At 41.6% G+C, this 22,367-nt stretch overlaps 1 protein-coding gene across 1 annotated transcript in view; it reads right to left on the bottom strand.

The window, feature by feature from the left end:
- LOC122816213 overlaps positions 1-22,367 on the bottom strand; it is a 1,390,304-nt gene that overhangs the window by 639,625 nt on the left and 728,312 nt on the right. The window contains exon 7 of the mRNA XM_044088959.1: positions 20,745-20,817. Within this exon, the coding sequence (XP_043944894.1) occupies positions 20,745-20,817 (73 nt within the window). The remainder of the gene's footprint in view (positions 1-20,744; positions 20,818-22,367) is intronic.

Below are 22,367 nucleotides of genomic sequence, written 5' to 3'. Positions count from 1 at the left end.
ATGGTGTCCCAGGCTGTGTCTTGCACGAACTACAGAACAAACTAACCCCCCACCTAAACAAGCTGTTCAACCTCAGCCTCTCCACAGGCTACGTGTCCATAGAATGGCGCACAGCAACGGTTATACCACTCCACAAAAGAGGGGCCACAACTGACCCTGGTAACTATTGCCCCATAAGCCTGGTTTGCAAGACTATGGAGTGCATCATCATGGAACTCATTAACAAAGACATTGGGAACCTCCAAACACTTGACCCGACCCAGTTTGGCTTTGTTAAGGGCAGATCATGCCTACTAAACCTGGTTGACCGAGACAGTCTCCAAGGCCATAGACGAGTGAAAGGTGGTTCACACAGCCTACCTTGACCTCGCCAAGGCTTTCAACACCATTCCCCACTCTGGTATTACAGAAAAACTCACCAGCCTGAACATAAACCCCTATGTCACGAGATGGGTTGCCAACTGGCTTACAGACAGAACTCACACGATAAGAATAGTGGGCTCCAGGTCCGACTCTAAACCAGTCACAAGTGGTGTCCTGCAAGGCTCGGTCCTGGGACCCCTACTGTTAAATTCTCAGAAGTACAGGCAAACACAGGAGGACTATGGCTAACCAAGTTCGCTGATGACTGCAAACTGGGAGCCATAACTGACTCTCCGGCTGACACGGACATCCTCCAAAAGGGCCTTACTGAGACGGACACCTGGTGTCAAAGTCATGGCCTCAAGCTAAATGCCAAAAAAATAATAGTTATCCCATTTGAGAAAAACAAAAGACCCACGAATTACCACATAGGTGGCAGTCCCCTTAATACAGAAGAGGTAATAAGAGATCTGGGGACCCAGGCAGATAATAATCTTTCCTTTGACAATCATATTGCCAAAGTAGTTAGGAAATCCTTCTATGTGGCCCATCTAATTACTAAAGAGTTTGCATCTAGAAATAAAGAGGTTATACTGCCCCTCTATACGTCACTTATCAGACCCATCATAGAGTACAATGCCCCATTTGGGATGTACCTCACAAGACTCTTCCAACAGCTGGAGAGACCACAAAAGTTCCTCACCAAGAGGATTACTGGCCTCAAACATATGTCCTCTGCAGCCCGACTGAAAAAACTCCGGCTGCACTCAGTGGCATATCGCTTACTCAGAGGTGATCTCTGCCTGACTTACAAAGACATGTCCAACTCAGAATTGATGGACATGCTCCACCTAAAGAAATCCAAGTTACTGCGAGCCACGCGCTCTAGTGAGCTAAACCTCGCCACAACAATAAATAGAACATACTGGAGGGATAGATTCCTGTCAAAGAGACTCCCCATGCTTTGGAACAAAATTCCAAACTACATTAGGCAGAGCCCCCTCACTAACACTTTTCAAGAGAAACCTTGACGAGTAGATGGGTAACAGAAAATACACCCCCGGGATCACTTCACTGGCTCTGCTTGACAGAGGATCAATTAATTAATCAATGGGGCGGTGAAAGCCGACACACTCTGGCTAGGCTTATAAATGCCCTCGGGCAGACAGCCTAGTACCTACCTATGAATCAGACTGGCCTGATGATGCCACTGATGAAGGCTTGGAAAAACATCTCTCTTAAAAGACAGGCGAAGGCAGCAGAGAGCTCACCGGCTCCAGTGAAAATCGACCTTGAAGACAGAGTTTGGATCAGGCCAGCTGGTGGACAAGACTACCTTGGCGTTTTCAGTGCCAGATCTAAAGGATCATTTGGATCTGGGGATATTTTCCTTGAGTTCTCAGGTCTTTTTATCTCTTCAGATTTTTTTTCTCTGCAGACTTTTCTCCTTCTCTGTGTTTCTCTTTAGACTTCTCTCCTTGTTTTATTGCTTAGGGAAGCTGAAGCTGGTCTAGTAGCAGAAGACATACAGAGGAAGAAGATAAAGACCTTTTCTAAGGGATGAAGCAATTCTTTTAAAATAAGTTTTTCTTTCCTGACTTGAATAGCTTTTATCTCAAAAGCAGCACAACTGTCACAGTCAGTTTGAAGGTTGTCAGTACCTAAATAATAAACACACAGGGAATTTGGGTCTTGAAGAGGAATTTTGTATCTACAAGCTGAACTCTTTTTAAAGCCTTGAGGTTTGTCTGACATCAGAAAATTTGTAACAAAGAACAATAAATCGTAATAATTAACACACACTATGTCTATGCTAAAGAAAAAAATCACACCCTGTAACATATGTAAGAAATAATACAAAACACTATCTAGAAAATACAGAGTAAAAAACCTAACAGCTAACTTGTTTCTATTACCCCTCAAATATCCTAAAACACATAAAAAGCTATATTAAACTACATCAAATATTAACTACACTAAGTATCATAAAAAAGGAAGGGATGAGTCAAAATGAACCCATATTCACAACCCTCAAAAATTTTGGGCCTCTATACATTCTACACTACAACTTGGTAAATCTGCTACCCCTATTCCTGCAACAGTTAACAACCATGACAATATTCCCACACAGTTCATCAAATATTTCACTGAAACAGTTCAAGCCCTAGTTGAAACCCAAGGTAACAGTTTCTGCCCTGACTTACCATCCATCCAAAATAGCACTAATAATCACAATAATATTCCTCAATTTATTGTGCACCCAGTGTCAACCAAATTCATTCTAAAATTCCTCCACAAGCTTAAACCAACAACCCTGGCTGCTGATAATTTACCAGCAGAATTCCTACAGCTAGTCGCAGAGGCCATAGCCTATCCTGTTACTATTCTAATTAAAAGATCAACAGCCAAGACCTTAGTACCCACTATATGGAAGATTTCCCACATTATACCACTGCACAAGGGTGGTAACGCCTTTGAACTAAATAACTACCGACCAATTGCTATTTTATCACCCTTATCAAAAATACTAGAAAGAGTTGTACAACTGATGGACCACCTTCTAAAAAACGACATGCTATCAAAAAATCAGCATGGCTTTAGGCCCTTCCACAGCACCACAATTGCTCTAGTGTCCTCCAGAGAATAAAATGGACAGCTAGTTTCTGCCGTTTTTTAGACCTGTCTAAAGCTTTAAACATGGTCGCCCATAACTGACTCCTTAATACACTATCCATCCTAAATATGAGCACCCCTTCCATCTCATGGTTTAAAAGCTACCTATCAGGCCATCAACAAGCAGTAAAATGGCAGAATGAACTATCCTCTCTTGCCTGTATCCCCAGGAGACCCTCAAGGCTCCATATTTAGCCCACTTCTCTTCTCACTATTGGCCCACTACTCTTCTCACTATTTACCAATCAGCTATTATCCTCCACACCCAATGCCTCAGTAGTACAATATGCTGATGATACCACCCTCGTATGCACGGCCCACACACTAGATGACCTTCAATCAATCACCCAAAAATCCTTCTCACTAGCAAAAACCTGGTTTACTAACTCTCAGCTTATCCTAAACCTAACAAAACAAAACTACTTCTTTTCAGTCCTTGTAGATCCCCTCCTCAATATGACAACTTCTATATCATATCCAATAATAAGAAGTTAATGTACCTACCATAATGTTCCATGTTAGTTGTCTTCATCTCGCCTTCTTTCTTGCTGGATGGGTTCGGCTCCGACTCGGCCTTTTACTAAAGCTCGAGAGCTATTTACCGGCTCGAGGCCTCCCCTTATCCCATAATGCTAGGTGTCAAATATCCAGATCTCGTTTGGTAGAGCTAACACCATGGAAAAAAACATCTGTTCCCACCACAAGGTTTACCTACAGTGCTACAAACAGAGGAGGACGTAACCTAATAAAAAAAAAAAAAAGAGTCAACCATAGGATGAAGGCCTCAAAAGGGATTCTTCTCGGTCCTAACCAGGCTAGGGGGATGGAGGGTGGGACGCAAGAAAGAAGGAGAGATGAAGACAACTAACATGGAACGTTATGGTAGGTACATAACTTCTTAATGTTAAGTTGTCTATCTCGCCTTCATTCTTGCTGGATGGGACAGCGGCCCTGGCACCTTAGCCCTGGGTGGCTCATTGAAACAGACTCTTGAGCACAGTGGAACCAAAATCAGCTCGACTCCTGGAGGCCATATCCAACTTGTAATGCGAAATGAAGGTATGAGGATTGGCCCATGTGGCTGCAGCACAAATAGATTCCATTGGAAGTCTAGCCTGAAAAGCTACCGACGTAGCCAATGCTCTGGTGGAATGAGCTTTTGGTTTTGTAGGGAGTTCTTTATGTCTCAGTTGGTAGATCAAGGTAATAATAGAGGCCAGCCACCTGGACAAGGTTACCTTAGAAACTGGCAGGCCCTGCTTGCCCTCAGCATACGACAGGAAGAGTTGATCTGATTCTCTTGTCTGTTTGGTCCTATCCAAATAAAAACGTAATTGCCTGTGAACGTCCAAATAGTGTAACTTTTGTTCAGCTCTGTTTGAATAATTAGGAAAAAAGACAGGAAGATCAATAGCCTGATTGAGATTTGTCTCTGAGGGTATTTTGGGTAAAAAGGAAGGATTAGTCCTGAGTGAAACTCTATCTTTGTGAAAAATAAGATAAGGAGGATGAATACAAAGGGCTTGAAGTTTCGATACTCTTCTGGCTGAGGTGATGGCTACTAAGAAGAGAGCCTTCCAGGAGAGTAACTTTAAGGAACAAGAAGCCGCAGGTTCAAAAGGAGGGAGAATCAAAGAAGTTAATATCAAGTTCAAATCCCACGGAGGGGGGGGGGGATCTTTAACCGGGGGTCTAAGTAAAATAGTCCCCTTAAGAAAGGCCTTACAAAGTTTGTGGGACATGATACTGGACTCTGATGGGCCAACGTGAAAATTTGCAATAGCAGCCAATTGGACCCTAATGGTGGCAGACGAGGAACCTGCTCGAAAAAGTTCCGCCAAAAAATCTAAAACATTATTGACAGGGGCTGTAAAGGGGTCTATCTTTCTAGCCTCTGCCCAGAAAGAAAAACGTTTCCACTTACTAGCATAAGTCTTCCTAGTAGAAGATTTGTGCGAAGAAAGTATGATTTCACGCACTGGCTGAGAAATATGTGGAAGCCTGGCTAAGGTTGGAAGTGGAGCAACCAAGCTGTGAGGTTGAGAGAGTGAAGGGATTGGTGCAGCCCGCCCGACTGATGGACCAAGAGGTCTGGCACTGGGTCCAGAGTCCAAGGCTGCTCCAGCAGGTGACGATGCAGGAATGGGAACCAAATTTGTCGAGGCCAGTAAGGGGCAATGAGGATCATCCTGGATCCCAATGCGGTCGCCTTCTGAATTAGTTTGGGAATTAGGGGAAAAGGTGGGAATGCATAAAGAAGACCCCGGGGCCAATTGTGAACTAGATCGTCTCTGGGGCAGTGGCCAGGAAGGGGGAAGAGAGTGAAGAAATCGTCGCACTTGCTGTTGAGAGGAGTTGCGAAAAGGTCGCAGCAAGGTTGACCCCATCTGCGGAAAATTTTGTCCGCTACTGACTGATTGAGAGACCACTCACGAGGCATGAGAATAGCTCTGCTTAGCCTGTCCGCTATGACGTTTGACTTCCTGGGGATGTGCAATGCTATCAGAAACCATTGAGAGGAGATCGCCCACTGCCAGAGTCGGAGTGCTTCTAGACATAAGGGATAGGACCTGGTTCCGCCCTGCTTGTTGATGTACCACACTACCGACATATTGTCCGTCTGAACTGCAATAGTCCCGGTAGGTAGAGAGTCCTGAAGAGCTTGCAACACTAAAAGTACCGCTCTCATCTCCAAGACGGTTATGTGCAGATGGTACTCTAGGGGTTGCCAAGTGCCCTGGACAGCCCTACCCTGAAAATACGCCCCCCCCCCACCCGATCAGGGAGGCATCCGTTGTAACCTTGGCAACCAGAGGAGGAAGGACAAACGGTCTGCCCTGAAAAAACTTGAGGGGAGACCATCCACCAAGAAAGGTGGTCTTTGCATGATTGGGTGATTATTATGTTGTGAGACATCGGAAGCTGTTGAAAGGACCATTGGGTAAAAAGCATCCATTGAAGAATCCGCATGTGAAAACGAGCCAGGGTAAGTAAAGTGATTGCTGCTGCCATGAGACCCAAGGTTTTCAGTACAAATCTGGCCTGAATTCTCTTGCAGTGTAGTAACGTTTGAACATATCTGCGAATGTCTAATACTCTTTCTAATTGAAGTTTTGCCGACAGTTCTTTTGTATTTAATATGGCGCCTATAAAGGTTATAGATTGACAAGGCGACAATGCAGACTTTTCGAAGTTTATAGAGATACCTAGCTCGGAGCAAGTTTGGATGGCATAATCCCTGGCTCGGATTAGCTGAGGCCTGGTGGAAGCAGTTAGGAGCCAGTCATCTAGATATGGAAACACCTGGAATCCTCGCCATCTCAGGTGAGCCGTAACCACTGCCATGCATTTGGTGAACACCCTGGGGGCTGTGGTGAGACCAAAGGGCAGGGCTCTGAATTGATAGTGACTGGCTCCTAGCCAGAAGCAGAGAAACCTCCTGGAGCGTCTGTTCATTCTGATATGGTAGTACGCATCCTGAAGGTCTATGGAGCACAACCAGTTGTCCGGACCCAAAAAGGGTAGAATGGACTGAAGCGTGACCATCCGGAACTTCGTTCTTTGAACAGACTTGTTTAACCTGCTGAGATCCAAAATGGGTCTTCAGTCCCCTGTTTTTTTTTGGTACCAAAAAGAACTTGGAGTAAATCCCGGATCCTTGCTGGTCTGCTGGGACTGGCTGGATGGCTCTTTTTTTCTAGCAGTTTTGAAATTTCTAATTTGTGCGAGCATGGAGTATATGTATATCTAGAGACTGGGATTTAGATGCTGTCCCACCCCAAATATCTTTTTTTATTTTTCAACCTTGGGAGTGTTGCTATTTTGAGGCTGTGCCCTCCTACGGTTTTAGACCTTTTAGTTTAGATTAATCACATGGCAACTAAATGACACACACAATTAATCTGAGCAAATCCCATTCATTCCTTCTTACCTGGGGGTGAGGGGGATGAACTATGAGTATCACAAAAATCATTTAGTTGGCATAAGAGATGTTCTTGTATTCTCCTACCACCCCCTCAATGTCCAGAAAAAAAGAAGCAATGCCCACGGCAATGGACCCAGTATAACAGTGAGTTTCCTCACACTTGTGATTCTCTCTGCCCTTGGCAGTCTCATGCTTCCTGTGTCCTATATTACAGGAACTACAGTATCCAGCTTTCATCCAAGTGAAACTCTTTCCTTTCTTCCCATCCTTACTTGGCTCGCCCTTCCAGAGTGTACTCCACTAATCAAACTCAGTGTGGTGAATAGTCAAAGTTCCATTCTTCTACTCCAAGCAACCAGACCTTAGAACATTTGCTTAAACTACACCTGCTCTGCAAGCTGCGAAAATGAAACTTAGATACCTACAAAAAGCCTCTTTCTGCAGAGATCATCACATCTATTAAACATCAAGCATTTTTTTATAATTTCTAATAGCATAAGAATTTTCTTTTTTAAAATCTACTACATTTCAACTTTGATGCAATTAATATTTTATTAATTTTATTTCCTGTACAGTGCTGTAAAAACCTCTAGTGAGAAAACATGTTTAAATTAATAAATAATAATTAAATTAATAATAAATGATTAAAATACTATGGTTTACTGACCAATAAACAAAAGTTAGGTAGTAACCATGATGATGGATCTGTGTTGTCTACTTCCATTCTTCCTCAATGGATAGATCTTTGGTTCCAATTTCAGCCATCTTCTATGTTATTATCCATTTTTCAAGCTCCCTAACCTTACCTATAATCCCCTTCTATCAGTAACATTACCTTAGACTGAGTTTGCCTACAACCCCAAAACAGAGGAAAACACATTGATAGTTATCAAACCATGAAACACCAAGGATCACTGAAGAAGTACTGCTCTGGAGCTGAAAGAGTGTAGGACATTACTCAGGGGGCAGACAATACTGTCATAACAGAAACCAAAGGAATTATCTTCCATAGAATGGAAGGGGAAAGGGGGTGGGAGTTGAAGAACAACGGAAGCAGACAACACAGATCTATCATTATGTTACTTACATAACTTTTGTACCTGATGTTCTCTCTTCCATCTGTTCCTCAACAGATGGGACAGAGTCCCCAGGTACTTAGCCCTTGGGGTGGTCTCACTGAATGATATTCCAGAGGATGGCTGATCCAAATGTCCTATTCATGGAGAGGAAATTCAGTTATTAAGAGAAGTAAATGTGTGATCATTAGTAGCCTAAAGTGGCATCTGCACAAATATCATCAAGTATGTCCCTGAAAAAGAAGGCTGAGGAAGTTCAGACAGACCTAGTTGAATGAGCTGTAAATGGTCTATGCAGGGTCAAGCCTTTTTCTTTTTAACATGAGAAATACACTCCAATAATCATCTAGCTAAGGAACATTTGAAACTCTTTGGCCCATCTTAGCTTTAGAAAAGGAGACAAATAGTTGATCTGTCTTCCTGAAGTAGTTGGTACAATGGAGACAGAAACAAAGTTGGCAATGTACATTCAACAAGTGGAGCATATATTATCCTGTACTGGAAAAGTTTGGAAATAAAACTGGTAGATTGATGCATTAGTTCACTGAGGTCTCAGAAGCTACTTTAGGGACAAAGCATGGATTGGTTCACAGGGATACCCTATCTTTGTTTAAAATTATATCAGGAGGACTGCAGGACAAGGCCTGTAGTTCTGATACTCTTCATGCTGACGTTATTGCCACTAGAAAAATGTTTTCCAGTCAGAAACTTGATGTCCACCCTGGTAGGAGGTTCAAAGGGTGGCTGGGATAAGGACTGAAGCAAAATATTCATATCCCAAAGAAGAGTAGGTTCCTTATGGGGGTGTCTAAGAAGGAAAGTGCCCCTCAGGAGAGCTTTGGCCAATCTAAGACAAGCAAAGGTAGCCTGATTTTCTCAAACATGAAAATCTGAAACAGCCTCTAAGTGGAGCTTAACTGTACAACAACTGGCCAAAATATGGAAAATAGATGCTAGAAAGTCAAAAACAGCAGGGGCAAAGGTCTGAAAGAAGTTCCAGATTCCTTCAGGTGGCCCAAATAGAAAATCTTTCCTACTTACTTTTTTAACTGTGAAGCATCCATGGTCACTGCAGCTTGGGGAGGGGGGATATAAACAGACAGCCCCAGGATTCCTCAGGATACTGAATCCACCACCTTATATGTACCCTGCAAATGTTGGTAAAATGAATCTGAAAACCAACTGTAGAACTCTCATGTTCATAGGTAGATACTAGGTTATCTGCCCGAGGGCATTTATAAGCCTAGCCAGAGTGTGTCGGCTTTCGCCACCCCATTGATTAATTAACTGATCCTCTGTCAAGCAGAGCCAATGAAGTTATCCCAGGGGTGTATTTTCTGTTACCCATCCACTCGTCAAGGTTTCTCTTGAAGAGTGTTAGTGAGGGGCTCTCTGCTTGATGTAATTTGGAATTTTGTTCCAAAGCATGGGGAGTCTCTGTGACAGGAATCTAGCCCTCCAGCATGTTCTGTTTATTGCTGTGGCAAGGTTTAGCTCACTAGAGCACGTGGCTCGCAGTGACTTGGATTTCTTTAGGTGGAGCATTTCCATCAATTCTAATTCGGACATGGCTTTATAAGTCAATACTGAAATAAATGAGATACCCTCATTTAAACCTGGTGGATGTGTGGCATTAAGCCAGTATTGAAACAAAGGGCCAATGTTATTTAGTGATTTTTTTTTTATATAATTATTTATACAATTTTCTATGGGGTTTATATTATTATATGACCTGCATTATGAATTTTATGTTATCAACATATATAGAACAAGATTTGTTTTTAAAAAGGGTTATCAAATGAATTTATGTAATGACAACACAGTTTTTTTTAGACAATTACAGGTACCATTTTATTATATGTTTTGCATTTACATATTTAATGATATTTAAATTTCTAACTTCTGGATTGGTTAATGCATTGATTGATGTTACTATATAAATGGTTAGACTTGTATTACCCAATGACTCTGATAAAGCCTAAGTATTGGCAAAAGCGCTTAGTCGTTGGAACATTGTGTGTGAAGAATAAAGCCGTAGTGTCGTTAGCTGGTTGTTGGGATCATTTGTTTTTATTCCTAGTTTTACCCATGTTGGGTCACTGTTTGTTTTTTGAATCCACAGTGATTAGTTTATAGTCTGATCTAACCAGTGACGGGTTGACCTCCTGTGTGGAACACCTGTCGCCCATGATGGTGATGACCAGGTCCGACATGTTTTCACCTCTGGTAGGGGAGTTTACCAGCTGATCCAGGGCATTTGAGTTGATGAATTCCAGGAAGTGCTGGGCCTGGGAATTTGTACTCTAGTAGTTTTCCCAGTGAATGGTAGGGTAATTGAAATCGCCCAATATCAGGGTGTTTGGTAGGACCTTCATGTTTTCCAGTGTCTCCAGAAAAGTGGAGTGGTGGTCCTGGGTCATGGAGGGTTATCTGTAGCAGGCCACAATTTGCATTGCAAATTTGCCCGATGTTAGTTGCACATGGATGATCTCAGAGGTATCATGCTGCGCCACTAACCTGGAGGTGTAGGTATCCTTGATGAATATGGATACACCCCCTCCTTTTGTGTTTCGGTCCGTGTTCTGTGGCCAAAACGTGTAGTATGAGTTGTAGCCCGGTAGTGCTGGGGTGCTCTCTGGAGCCTTGAACCAGGTTTCAGTTATTGCACAGATGTCGACGTTCTCCATACTGAGGAGTGCTTCGAGCAAGTGCATTTTGAGATTTAAACTCCTGGCATTGAGTAGCATAACTCTCAGTTTTTTGTTAATTGTGCTGTTTACGAAGGTGGGTTTGACTTTTGAGCCTTGCCTAAAAAAGGCACTATGGGGGCAGCAAGAGCCTTGGCCAGTATTCAAAAGCCTAGGGGTGACAGGTGCAATCAGTCTCTTGCGAAGCAACACGGCTTGTCGAGCATGTCGTCCCAGGCTGACAGACACTGGATCCCCTTTGAATGACACCAGAAGCTTAGCCAATTGTTGAAATTGATCATTTTTTCTTTATACTGAGGTATCATGCTTGGTGATCTAATACCTAACTAAAGGAACAATGGTGATGGAAGCCACCATCAATCCTAGAAACTGGAGGACCACTGACAGGACAGATCCATTAGTGCCTGGTTTCGCAGGGTAGACAATCTGTTCTTTGGTAACCTTGCTATTTGGATTGTGGTATCTACATAAGCACCTACAAGTTCCAACATCTGTACCAGGAGAAACTGAGCTTTGTGCAGATTTAATATCTAACTGGTAGCAAAGATAGAGCAGCCAGTCTCTGGCGCAAACGAGAACAGACCTGGTAGGAGCAGTAATGAGCCTGTTGTCTCGGTAAGGGAACACCCAGAACCCTTGCAGTCTGAGGTGAAGTGTGACCACTGCCATACACCTTGGGGATTGTGGTGGGACCAAAGGGCAGTGCTCTGCACTGAAAGTGACTGGTTCCCAGCCAGAGGTGGAGAAACCTTCTGGATTACTTGTCCATCATAATGTGGTGGTACAAATCCTGAAGGTCTATCAAAAATGTTCAGTTATTCTTCTTCAACAGAGGGATAATGGAATGTACAATCACCATCCAGAACTTCTTGTGTTTGACGTACTGACTGAAATGAATGAGGTCCAAACTTACATTGAGGTCCCTGTTCTTCTTTGGCACCAAAAAGAATCTTAAGTTCCAGATCAGTGTTGGTCTGGTGGGAGCTTCTGAATGGTTTGCTTGTGTAGTAGCTATTTTATTTCTATAGTGGCTGCTTTTCTTTGAGAAGATGAAAAGTTGGGAACTTTCTTTTGTGAAGGACAACAGTAAAGAAATGTAATGGAGTAGCATCTGGTTATGATCTTCCATATCCAGACTTCTTTGGTGATGGATGTCCAGATGTCTAGGTGCAGAGGCCAGCTCCTAAAACTGCCTCCAGAGCACAGCAGCCATGCAACCATTCAGGAACACTGATAAGGCCTCACAGAAAAGGGACACCTGAAGCCTTGATTCTGCAGGCCTCCTCTGCTGCAAGGGTGACATCAACCATTAAAATTCTCCCCCTCTACCCAGTGGGGTGTCTATCTCTTGCAGTGTCTGGGGAGAACCCTTAAGACTTCTGGAACCACAGTTTTTTACCTCCCCTCTGGTTTCTAGAGAAGCACCTTGGGGGGTAGACAACCCTGTATCCCTATGGCAGAAAGGGTTTTCCCATCTTGCTCAATTTTGGGGAGAGTGTCCTTTACTTTTCATCTAGAAAGAGTTGAACCCTCAAACTGGACATTTACAAAGGGAGTCTTGAAAGGCTCAACAAAGTCACACGGGCACATCCAAGAATGTCTTCTTATGGTAATGCCTGGACCTGCAACTCTCAAAATGCCTTCAGTCGTATTGGAGATCAGAAGCATGGGAACATTTAACAAAGATGGTAGGGTGGCCACCTGAGAGTCCACAGTTTTCCTGTTTTCCCCACACACAGACCCCGAGAGAGATTTGGAAAGCTCTTAGTCAAATCTCTCTGAAATCTTGTCATGTGTGCCAGATAATCCAGTGGTCTAAAAACAAGGGTAGCTGAAGTATAAACTTACTTCCCAAACATGTCCAGTGCCCTAGACTCCTTTTAGGGGTGTGGTGATGTGAGGTATTGCCAACTATGCCAGCAGTGCATGTGTAACATATGCCAGCTTATCTAGCTGGAGTTTTGTAAAGAATTACATGCCATTTGAATATCAAACTGATTTGTATAGGTGCTTGCGTTGAAAATGTATTGTAAAGCTGCTTGTGTTAAAAGTGTACCAACAGTGAGTCCTGCTGGAAAGAAAAGAAATACACCTATATGTCAGATTGCATTGTAACTGTTTAAATGAATATATTGTAAAAGAGGATACTGGAAGAGAATAGATTAATCTCAGTCCAATTAACTTTAAAAAATGGTCTGAAACTAAATTACCTGGTTTAGGCCATAAAGATTGTATCTTACAGTTCTGACTGCAGCCAGAGACAAAATGTCTGTGAAAACCAGGAGTAGGAATCCTACTGTAATGTCCTTAGGGGTGAACTAACTGCTACCCAGGAAGGGGGTGGGAGTTTTGAAATAGTTTTATAGCTTCCAGATGCTATAACACATCTTAGCAAAGTTTAATCTGTGTGCATGGTAACACGTGTGAGACTCTGGTTCTGTTTCTAGTTAAAAAAAAAAAAAAGGATAGTATGGGAACCAGAAGTCAAGATGACCAGATGTATGTGATGTCATTCTGTAATCCAGCACTGAAATGATGTTTAAATACTAGATGAGACAGAAGTCTCAGGGCAGTCTGTTTTTAAAACCTGGCAAAGAAAGAAGACTACTCACCCACTTCATCTTGACTTGCTTTAGTAAGTAACCAGGGAATTGTAATTCTTTATATCAGTCAGAAAAATATTGTGAGATTAGTTAAGTACTGTTTTTCTGTAACTGTGTGAATCTATCTGTGTTATTTCTAATATTTCCTATGACTGACACTCTGGTGTTTATTGTAAATAGATATTCAGTATTTTCATGTTCTTTTATTATTTATTAAATATAGTTAAATTTTTCATTGTAGCTGTTTTTTAGAGAATATTTTAACCACTGACTGTACTCATATTTATTTGGTGACACTGTGGCCACTCCTGAAAGCTTTGTTGCATTTGTCAAACACTACCATTTGCATTAGTATTAATTTCACTCAGTATAATTGGGTACCCTTGTAAGAGCCTTAGAGTAGTTGGCTGGTGGCAGTATAACTACCTTACAGTTTGGACAAAGGTAGAAGAGTTAGTAAATCTGTGCCAACCTTGCCCAGGTGTGTGTGTGTGTGTGTGTGTGTGTGTGTGTGTGTGTGTGTCAGCTACTTGGAGCAGGGACACAGAGCACTGGTTTCACACACAGGGTGGTGGAGGACTTGGCTTGGAACACACAACTGACAACTCAACTCTACAGCTGTGCCAGTGGGGAGTCTTATTAGGGGCATGGAGAGAGAGAGAGAGAGAGAGAGAGAGAGAGAGAGAGGGAAACCCAGCCCCTGGACTGAGTGTGTTCCGTGTGTGCGCTTAAGGAAAATTGTGCTTGGTGCAGAGAGATGCATCTGAAAATACTGTATCTATTTTTGTTCCAAGTGAATGTCCCTCTCCAGTGTCAGGGGTGAGGATTAAGGCACCTTGATTACTGTCCCAGAGGAGGGGGGGGGGGGGTCACAAGGGGAATGGACTGATGAACTCTCTTTGTTGGCTCTTTTTTGGTGGCTATCAATACTACCATGGCATCCACCTCTGAGCCCTTACTCCAATGTTTGTAATCTTTCAGTACAACAAGAAACTTATCAGTTTTACCCAGAATAGATTTCTGCCACATCCAGCTCCTCCCATGCCTGCCAAGAAATTAAATCTATCATCTCTTTGGCAGAAGAGACTACACAAGAAGTAGCAGAGCCAGACCTGAAGGCCTTGAGAAACACTGATTCCTCTTGGGACACTGCCTCAGATGACCGACCGCTTTTCTGCCTCAAAAGCTGGAGGATCTCCGCTTATGAAACATCTTCAAGTGGTGATCTAGGGGACCCTTCATCAAAATTGGTCTCTTCAGTAGGTGACTCCTGTGGGGAGTTGATGTGCCTCCTCTTGCACATATGTTTCTGAAAGGCCCTCTGTGGTGGGATGCTCCAGAGAGAAATCAGAAGAAAGAGGGAAATCCTGAATGTGGACTGTGGACTGTCTCAAGACTTGGAGGAACCAGCTGTCCCAAAGGGATAGGATGAGCAGGATCAGGACAAAAGGCCTTTCACTGGGGGGACGGGAGGATACGAAAATCTAAAGGACGTTCCATCACTAGAAACGGACAGAGCTCTCTCGACCACCTCAAAAGCAGAAATTAAGGGGGAATCCAACAACACCCGAGTAGGAGCCAAAGCATCCAAACTTGGATGGTGCTGGGAATTGAACAGACTCAACTCGGTTCCAACGTTGGTCTTGGAGGAATCAAGTGCTATGGCTCCAAGTGTAAGGGAAGGCTCTGATAACTTTAGCATCAATCGTCACTGCCCCCCAAGACTACTGCCAATGCTTCAGCTTGATCCTTCCTGATTTGAGGTGTTCAGAACTGGATGGATCATAGAAGTTGCCAGACTGGAAGCTGATCAAGAATTCAGATCCGATGAGATTAATCCCTGAAACTAGGAGGAGGATCAGGGTAGGAGCAACCATAACTGGGGTGAAGGGCCAAAGCTCTGAGGCCTGGCAGGGGTAGGACCCAGGAGAACCCCCAAACAAATTTGCATTTTGAGGAACTTCCTCATCATCCTATCCACATATGTCAGGCTTCTGGTAGACCAGACTGATTTGATGGAGGACTCAGAGGGAGGTCTTCAAGATCTATGCACTGTTCTATCCTGCAAGAAGGGGAAGCACAGTCTAGGGGAAACTGGCTCCATCAAAAACCATGGCCCCAGCACAGGAGGAGTTTGCAGTCCTATGACTAATGGATCTGAAGTAGTAGTTGCAGCTCCAGCTTTAAACAGTTTCTCAAGGACAGAGCCAGAAAAGACACTGAAGAGGAGGAGCGGTCAAGGGAACGCTTCATGGACTCCTTGTCATTTTCCTTGGGCTTGTCACCAGTCTTCTCCCCTTTGTGTCTGCCTGATAACTTTTTAGCAAACCGGGTGGGGCTCCAGAAACAACAGATATAACTTTAGACAATTCTACTGCAGGGGGGAAGGGAAAAGCCCTTCAACAGAAGTTTATTGCACAATTCAATGATAGCCTGATGTCCAAACGCATTGCAAATACCACAATCTTCATTCATACTGGCAGCACCCAAACAGTATACACATTTCAGATGGGCACCCAATTTGAGAATCTTGTGGCTTTTTGGCAATGGTAAATAATAGTCACTCTATTATGCAGAAGCAACAAGGAGAAAAAGGCAATAAAACAACAATAACACTCACAATACAGCATTAGTCTAAGGGTAACCAAACCTATACTACCAAGGACTGGCACGAAAAACATGAGCAGAATAAGAAAAAAGTTTTAAGGAATGAAAGTAGTAGTAAAACTGTCCAAGAAAAAAAAAAAATATATATATATATATATATATATACATATATATATATATATATATATATATATATATATATATATACATATATATATATATATATATATATAGACAAGTTTTATAACTTAAAGTGAATCTGAGGTAATGTTGGGGATTATGGGTAAGGGTAGGAGCATCAGCTACGGATCCTAAAGTCTAGAATGGCCGAAGTCAGATCCAAAGACCCATCCGTTCAGGAATGGAAAGAAGTGACATCAGATCTGAAACATATCCAAAAACAACTAAAATGCAATAAAGTAAATATACATACAATGTTGAAACACAGGTGCCCAGTAGGAAGGTAGATGGAATAAAAAAGGTGAACCACGACAAAGTCAAATCTTTTTTAATACAAAATGGTGAGCGCTTTCACAATGGTAACCATTGCTTCATCAAACAATTCATTCAAACAGCAACAACACTTAAATACTTTAATTCATTACAAGAACAACCAATCCTACCACTCAAAGTTAATTCAGCACTCAACAATCAATTAATTACTATGGTTACATTTTGCCCTTGGTTAATTGCTAAAGTCAGAAAAATTCTGTTTAAAAACCACATACACGAAGTGTAAAGGCAAGGACATGTGGATAAATGTAAATAAAATACAGAAAAAGTCAATGAATAAATACATATACTCATGTTCTCCATTTAGTAACTACTTATGTGCATAGATATAAACATATACAAGGGATGTGAAAAGGTTTGAAACCATCATACGACAAAATTGGCATATGTTGTTAGTAGATGAGGATACCACCAACATAGTGGGTGGACAACCACATTTTGCATTTAGAAACAAGAAAAATCTGAAACAGCAGCTTTGCTATCCAAGGACACATGTTCTGATGGATAACACAGTGAACCCATAGATGTGGAAAATGTACACAATGCATTTATATAGATGAATCAAGGTTTTTTTAAGCACCCTGAAACAGGGCATCTATGGGAGCTAAGAAATTCTGCTGATTGCAATACTAAGAATGTAGTGTATGTAGCTCACTGCACAACGTGTTTCCATTTCTGTGTTGGCAAAACTAAATGTCACCTGAAGGAACGGATAAGGGATCACCTTTACTGCACTAGAAAAGGGCAATTGTATAGTGCTTTGGCTAAGCATACATTGGATAAGGGGGATGACCACATTTTTGTTTCAGGTTTTACACATCCAGAATGTCAGCAACAGGATGGGGAACATAGTCAATACTACTGAAAATATGGAAGTAAAATGGATTTTGCGTTTAGGAGCACATAGAGGTTTGGGTTTGAACGATAGTGTTCCATTGAAGCCAGTGCTAAAATCCAGATGATTAGAATAATACCATTTAAGTAATTGTTGTTTTAACATGAAAAGACTATATAAACACATGCAGGGCTTTGGGTCAATAGGACAGTATTTCTTGAGCTGCTTTTAGCATAGCCATCATTAAAGACAAGTATTTGTTGAAATGTATGTATTACAGTATATGCATTTACTAGGTAGACAACATGCATTTATTAGGCAGAATATATGTATTCATTAAGCTGTTGAGTGTGTACTGCTTATACTTTTATATATATATTTTAAATATCTTTATGTTTGTATCTATGCACATAAGTAGTTACTAAATGGGGAACATGAGCATATGTATTTGAATTAACTTTTGAGTGGTAGGATTGGTTGTTCTTGTAATGAATAAAAGTATTTAAGTGTTGTTGCTGTTTGAATGAACTGTCTGATAATGCAATGGTTACCATTGCGAAAGCGCTCACCATTTTGTACTTTACTTTTACTGATTTTACTTTGTCGTGGTTCAGCTTCTTTATTCCAGCTACCTTCCTACTGGGCACCTATGTTTCAACATTTTCAACGTTTGGGCTGGTTTGGATTTGTTTGTTTGTTGCTTAAATATACATACAATTGAAAGCTATTGACCCACAAAAAGCAATTTTATTGAACTCTAGTGCCTCAGCATAAGCCTTCAAGGAGTAAGAAAAAAGCCAAATAGCACCTTATATACAAAAAATTAAACTGAATTAAGCAATTACATTTCATTCAAAGTAAATTAGCAAATTAAAAAAAAAATGAAATTAAATGAAACACTTCCAACTGCATTCAGTATTTAAACCCCGAGATAATAGTGCGTCATATTTTAAAATATCTATAATGTCTTTATACAACAATTTGTCTTTTAGTCTTCACCAAATTTAATCCCCACTTCTTCTAAAATAGTGCCCTATCATAATAAAACATTACTCGGATGATACTGTTTAAAATGCATCGCAAAAGCACTCTCTTTGTTTATATGCTCCTGCAACCTACACTTAAAAGCCCTCTTACTCTCACCAATATAAAGTAAATTACACAGTAAGATCACATGTATCCAGTTTGTCTGCAAATATTTCCATGAACTTTCAATGGATCAAATGCCAGTTGCTTTCCAATCACACTACTAACAATCTTGTACAGTTGGTCTGAAGTATAGTCATGTATCTTAGTTTATGCATTCGGAAAGTTATGGGATATCACCACCACCAAATGTTTCAAACATGACAACTTTTCCCCCTTTACACGTTTTCATTATAGAAAAAGTATATCTGCAATTTTTATCTGCTCAAATAACAGAAATAATAATTGTAACTTGTGACACACTCAAATGGACATTAGCTAGAAATAGGGTGTTTTCACATCCTTACTACTGTTCACAACATCATTCTCATAATATGCAGACATTTCTAAACCTGCTGCTGTGATCTCCTGGAATAGATTTAACTGCAACAGTAGAGCAGTTCATCTAAATTGCATTTAAATCGAGAGAACATCTTCACAGTGCCAGCATGGTTTCTGCACTGTACAATTAATGCCAAGATCAACTAGACTCCTGCAAAGATGTGGACAGAGTTAGTCATATTACAACTGAAGTGTGTTCAAACCCATCCCTCACTAACTAAAGAGGAAGAGGTTTGGAATAATGATTAAAAGTCTTTACCTCAGAGATACAAGGTATAGGGTTTGATTCGGACATCCGGTTACTGGCTAGGCTTGTGATAGGTCTAGAGATGGATAGCCTAGATTTACGGTTTACCTCCATAAGGTCGCGAGTCCATTGTACGATGCCCTAAAGTGTGAAAGTACAATGGCAAGATTTGTAAATTTCGAAACACAAGTGTGAATTCAAATGAGCGAATGCCAGTGTGCATTTGCTCATGTGGAGTCAGCATTCCGAGCGCAGATCGCACTACAGTGGGGATCGGGACATGTAGCTTTCCTTCACTGTAGTGCGATCGCAGAGTTAGTATTATTAAATTAACAGGGGGGGGGGGGGTGCAGCCCCCCTGCATGGGGGTACAGGGGGGATTGTCCCCCTGCACAACAGTGCTTGGAGACATCCGGTAATGTCGGGTGTTTCGAACACATTTGACATTTCTGGATTGTGGGATTCACTGTGCAACACTTTTGCTGTTTTCAGCAGTCGAAAGTGCAGTTTCCAATGTTTTGAGTCAGATATTTGACCTGCCGCATCTTTTATTTACGACGTAATGGAGCTAAACCAGTACTTACATATGAACTAAGGCTGTCAAAACTGAATGAAAGAAGTAAAAGAAATAGAACAGCTGCAAGAGTATCAGATTTCAGTGAAACCTTAATATCAGCAGTTCTGCTAGTGTGCAGCAAACAAGTCGTGACTACAACCCAGATTGCTAAAGTTTGACTAGTGGCTTAGGCATGTCTTGAAGCTGGGTGGAGGGAGGAGAAGAATAATATGGCTAAGCCAGCTCATCTCTCTTTGGGGAAGAAGGCAAAGCATGTGCCTGAATATACCCTCCATGACAGAATTCCCAGTGGAGACTGGATAATCATACTGTCAATGCTGTCTTGAAGGAGTGCAAAGTTGTCAGATATGCAAACAGTCAAGTATGTCCACTGCATGCCAACCACTGGACACTTTTGCAATGTACAGGGAAAGCTAGGACTTTACTACAAAATCCAGATTGCTAGTGCTAGAGTGATGGCTCCAACTCCTGGCATCTTGATTCTCATCCGAGGGAAACAGGCCACACAGCTCTCACCACAGGGAATGATTAGGTCTATGGAGTGATAGGGAGTGTAACAGAAAACAATAAAAAAAATGTAATCACATTGCATTTTTTTACAATTCAAACATCTCAATTTGATGGCTTCTGCCTCAGCAGAAACAGTTTTTACAAACTGATTATAGTGTATAAAAATTAAAACAGTGCATTCTTTACACAAACACTGAAATCTATCATACTCCTTACCCACATCAACATTGTTGTGATAGTTAATTGCAAGTAATTCTCTGAACACCTGTTGTTGCATTCAGTAACACAAGAGAAGTGCTGTCTTGCTAAAACTTGTACACTTATTCACTCCTGTACCAATATACTTCAAACCACATCTACTACTTTGTAACCCATACAAATTGGGTTCTGAAGCTCGGATGCTAGCTCAAAAGTTAAAAAATAGCTGTTCATAGGTGTTTACTAGGCTAATGACCACAAGGGCCTTTTTAAGCCCAGCTATGCATACCAAATCTCTGACAAGTTGTGGCACCCTTGATAATTGTAAGCAGGGGCTTGGGAGGTGAAACTTTTACAAGCAGTTGTTATTTAGTTACTGTACCTGAAGACTCCAGTTCTATAACCTGTGGAGATTTCTTCCTCTTCTTTCCTTTCTGAGTCTGGAGAACAGCTTCCTGTTGAAAGAACAGACTTATCAATTTGTCTCATGTGATAATACAAGCCCTCTAACAACTAGTGGTATACAATAGCAGCAGCAATCATATATTAGTGGTACCAGACCTCATAAACAATCTGTGTTGCATCTACTTCTGCCAGTGGTGGTTCTAATAATGCCACCTCCTCTAAGGTAAATCTAACTGACCCAAGGAAACATTCACCAGCAATGGTTCATCCTCCTCCTGAAATGCTGGTAATTTAATACAGGAATGGGCTTTGGCAAGTATTCTATGTGGGAAAGGAAGGAAGTGAGCACTAGCCTGCAGATGTCTACCTACATGCGGTTGGCAATGCACACTATAGCATCATTACTGCTAAGGTTCAAAGACTGTCATTTTGGAATTCAGATGGGCAGAATTAAGCAAAATGTGAAGTGCTAAGAAAAAAGAACAACTTTTTCCTTTACATATTGTGTGCAAAACCCTAATAATATATAAGGTGTAGTCCCACTGAAAAAAATATGTTGGGATAGCCCAAAAAAAAAAAAAAAATTTTAGCTCAGCAGGTCCTAACCGACGTATGACGAACAGTTTACAGATTTATTATTTTTATTTTAGTGTACATACCTAAAAAAAACTAAGCCAAGGGGAAAATGGTGATTTCATTAGACAAAGCCAGCCTATTAACAATTTAGCATATGTAGGAACACCACCTCAGTCTGTTTCCTCAGAACATTCCATTCTGGTTACTTACCACAAAAAACAAACCTTCAATAACTTTTAGTTATGTACTTACCATAACTTCGGATGTATGGGATCCATCTCGCCTACATTCATAACTGATGGGCTCGGAGCCGATCCATCGGCTCCGACTCGGCCAACTAGTACACTAGAACGAAGTCTCTTATTGGCTGGGCTACCCTCTATCCCAGGATGCACCACACCTGCTTCCCCAGATCTTGTTTGTTCGCTTTCATACTCACATGCAAACACAGAAAAAATAGTAGTTACTACAACCAACTAAAGTTCTTCAAGAGAAGATCTCCAAATGGAACTACATCTCCTCTAAATCCCAATGGAAGGGGGAAGGAGGGTGGACAGATGAATGTAGGCGAGATGGATCCCATACATCCGAAGTTATGGTAAGTACATAACTAAAAGATGTAATGGGATCCTATCTCGCCTACATTCATAACTGATGGGACAGCGTCCCTAGCACCTAAATCCCGGGTGGCTCATTAGAAAACACTCCTGAGAACTGTGGAACCAAAGGAAGCCCTGCCTCGAGAAACCACATCTAATTTGTATTGAGAAATGAAAGTGTGCGGAGAAGTCCAGGTAGCCGCAGCACAAATATCATCTATTGATAATTTGGAGTGAAAAGCTACAGAAGTAGCCATTGCCCTGGTAGAATGAGCCTTGACTGGAAAGGGAAGCTCTTTGTTAGCCTGTGAATAAATGAAAGAGATGCAATCTTTAATCCATTTAGCTATGGAAGTTTTAGCTATTGGTTGCCCCAATTTGTTTATTGCAAAGGAAACAAACAGTTGATTTGATTTCCGCGTCTG

Source organism: Protopterus annectens, chromosome 12.part0, assembly GCF_019279795.1.
Source record: "Protopterus annectens isolate FY-2018-M chromosome 12.part0, PAN1.0, whole genome shotgun sequence".
NCBI lineage: Eukaryota > Metazoa > Chordata > Ceratodontiformes > Protopteridae > Protopterus > Protopterus annectens.
Note: the sequence above shows the minus strand (reverse complement) of the source record. Positions and strands in the feature narration are given on the sequence as shown.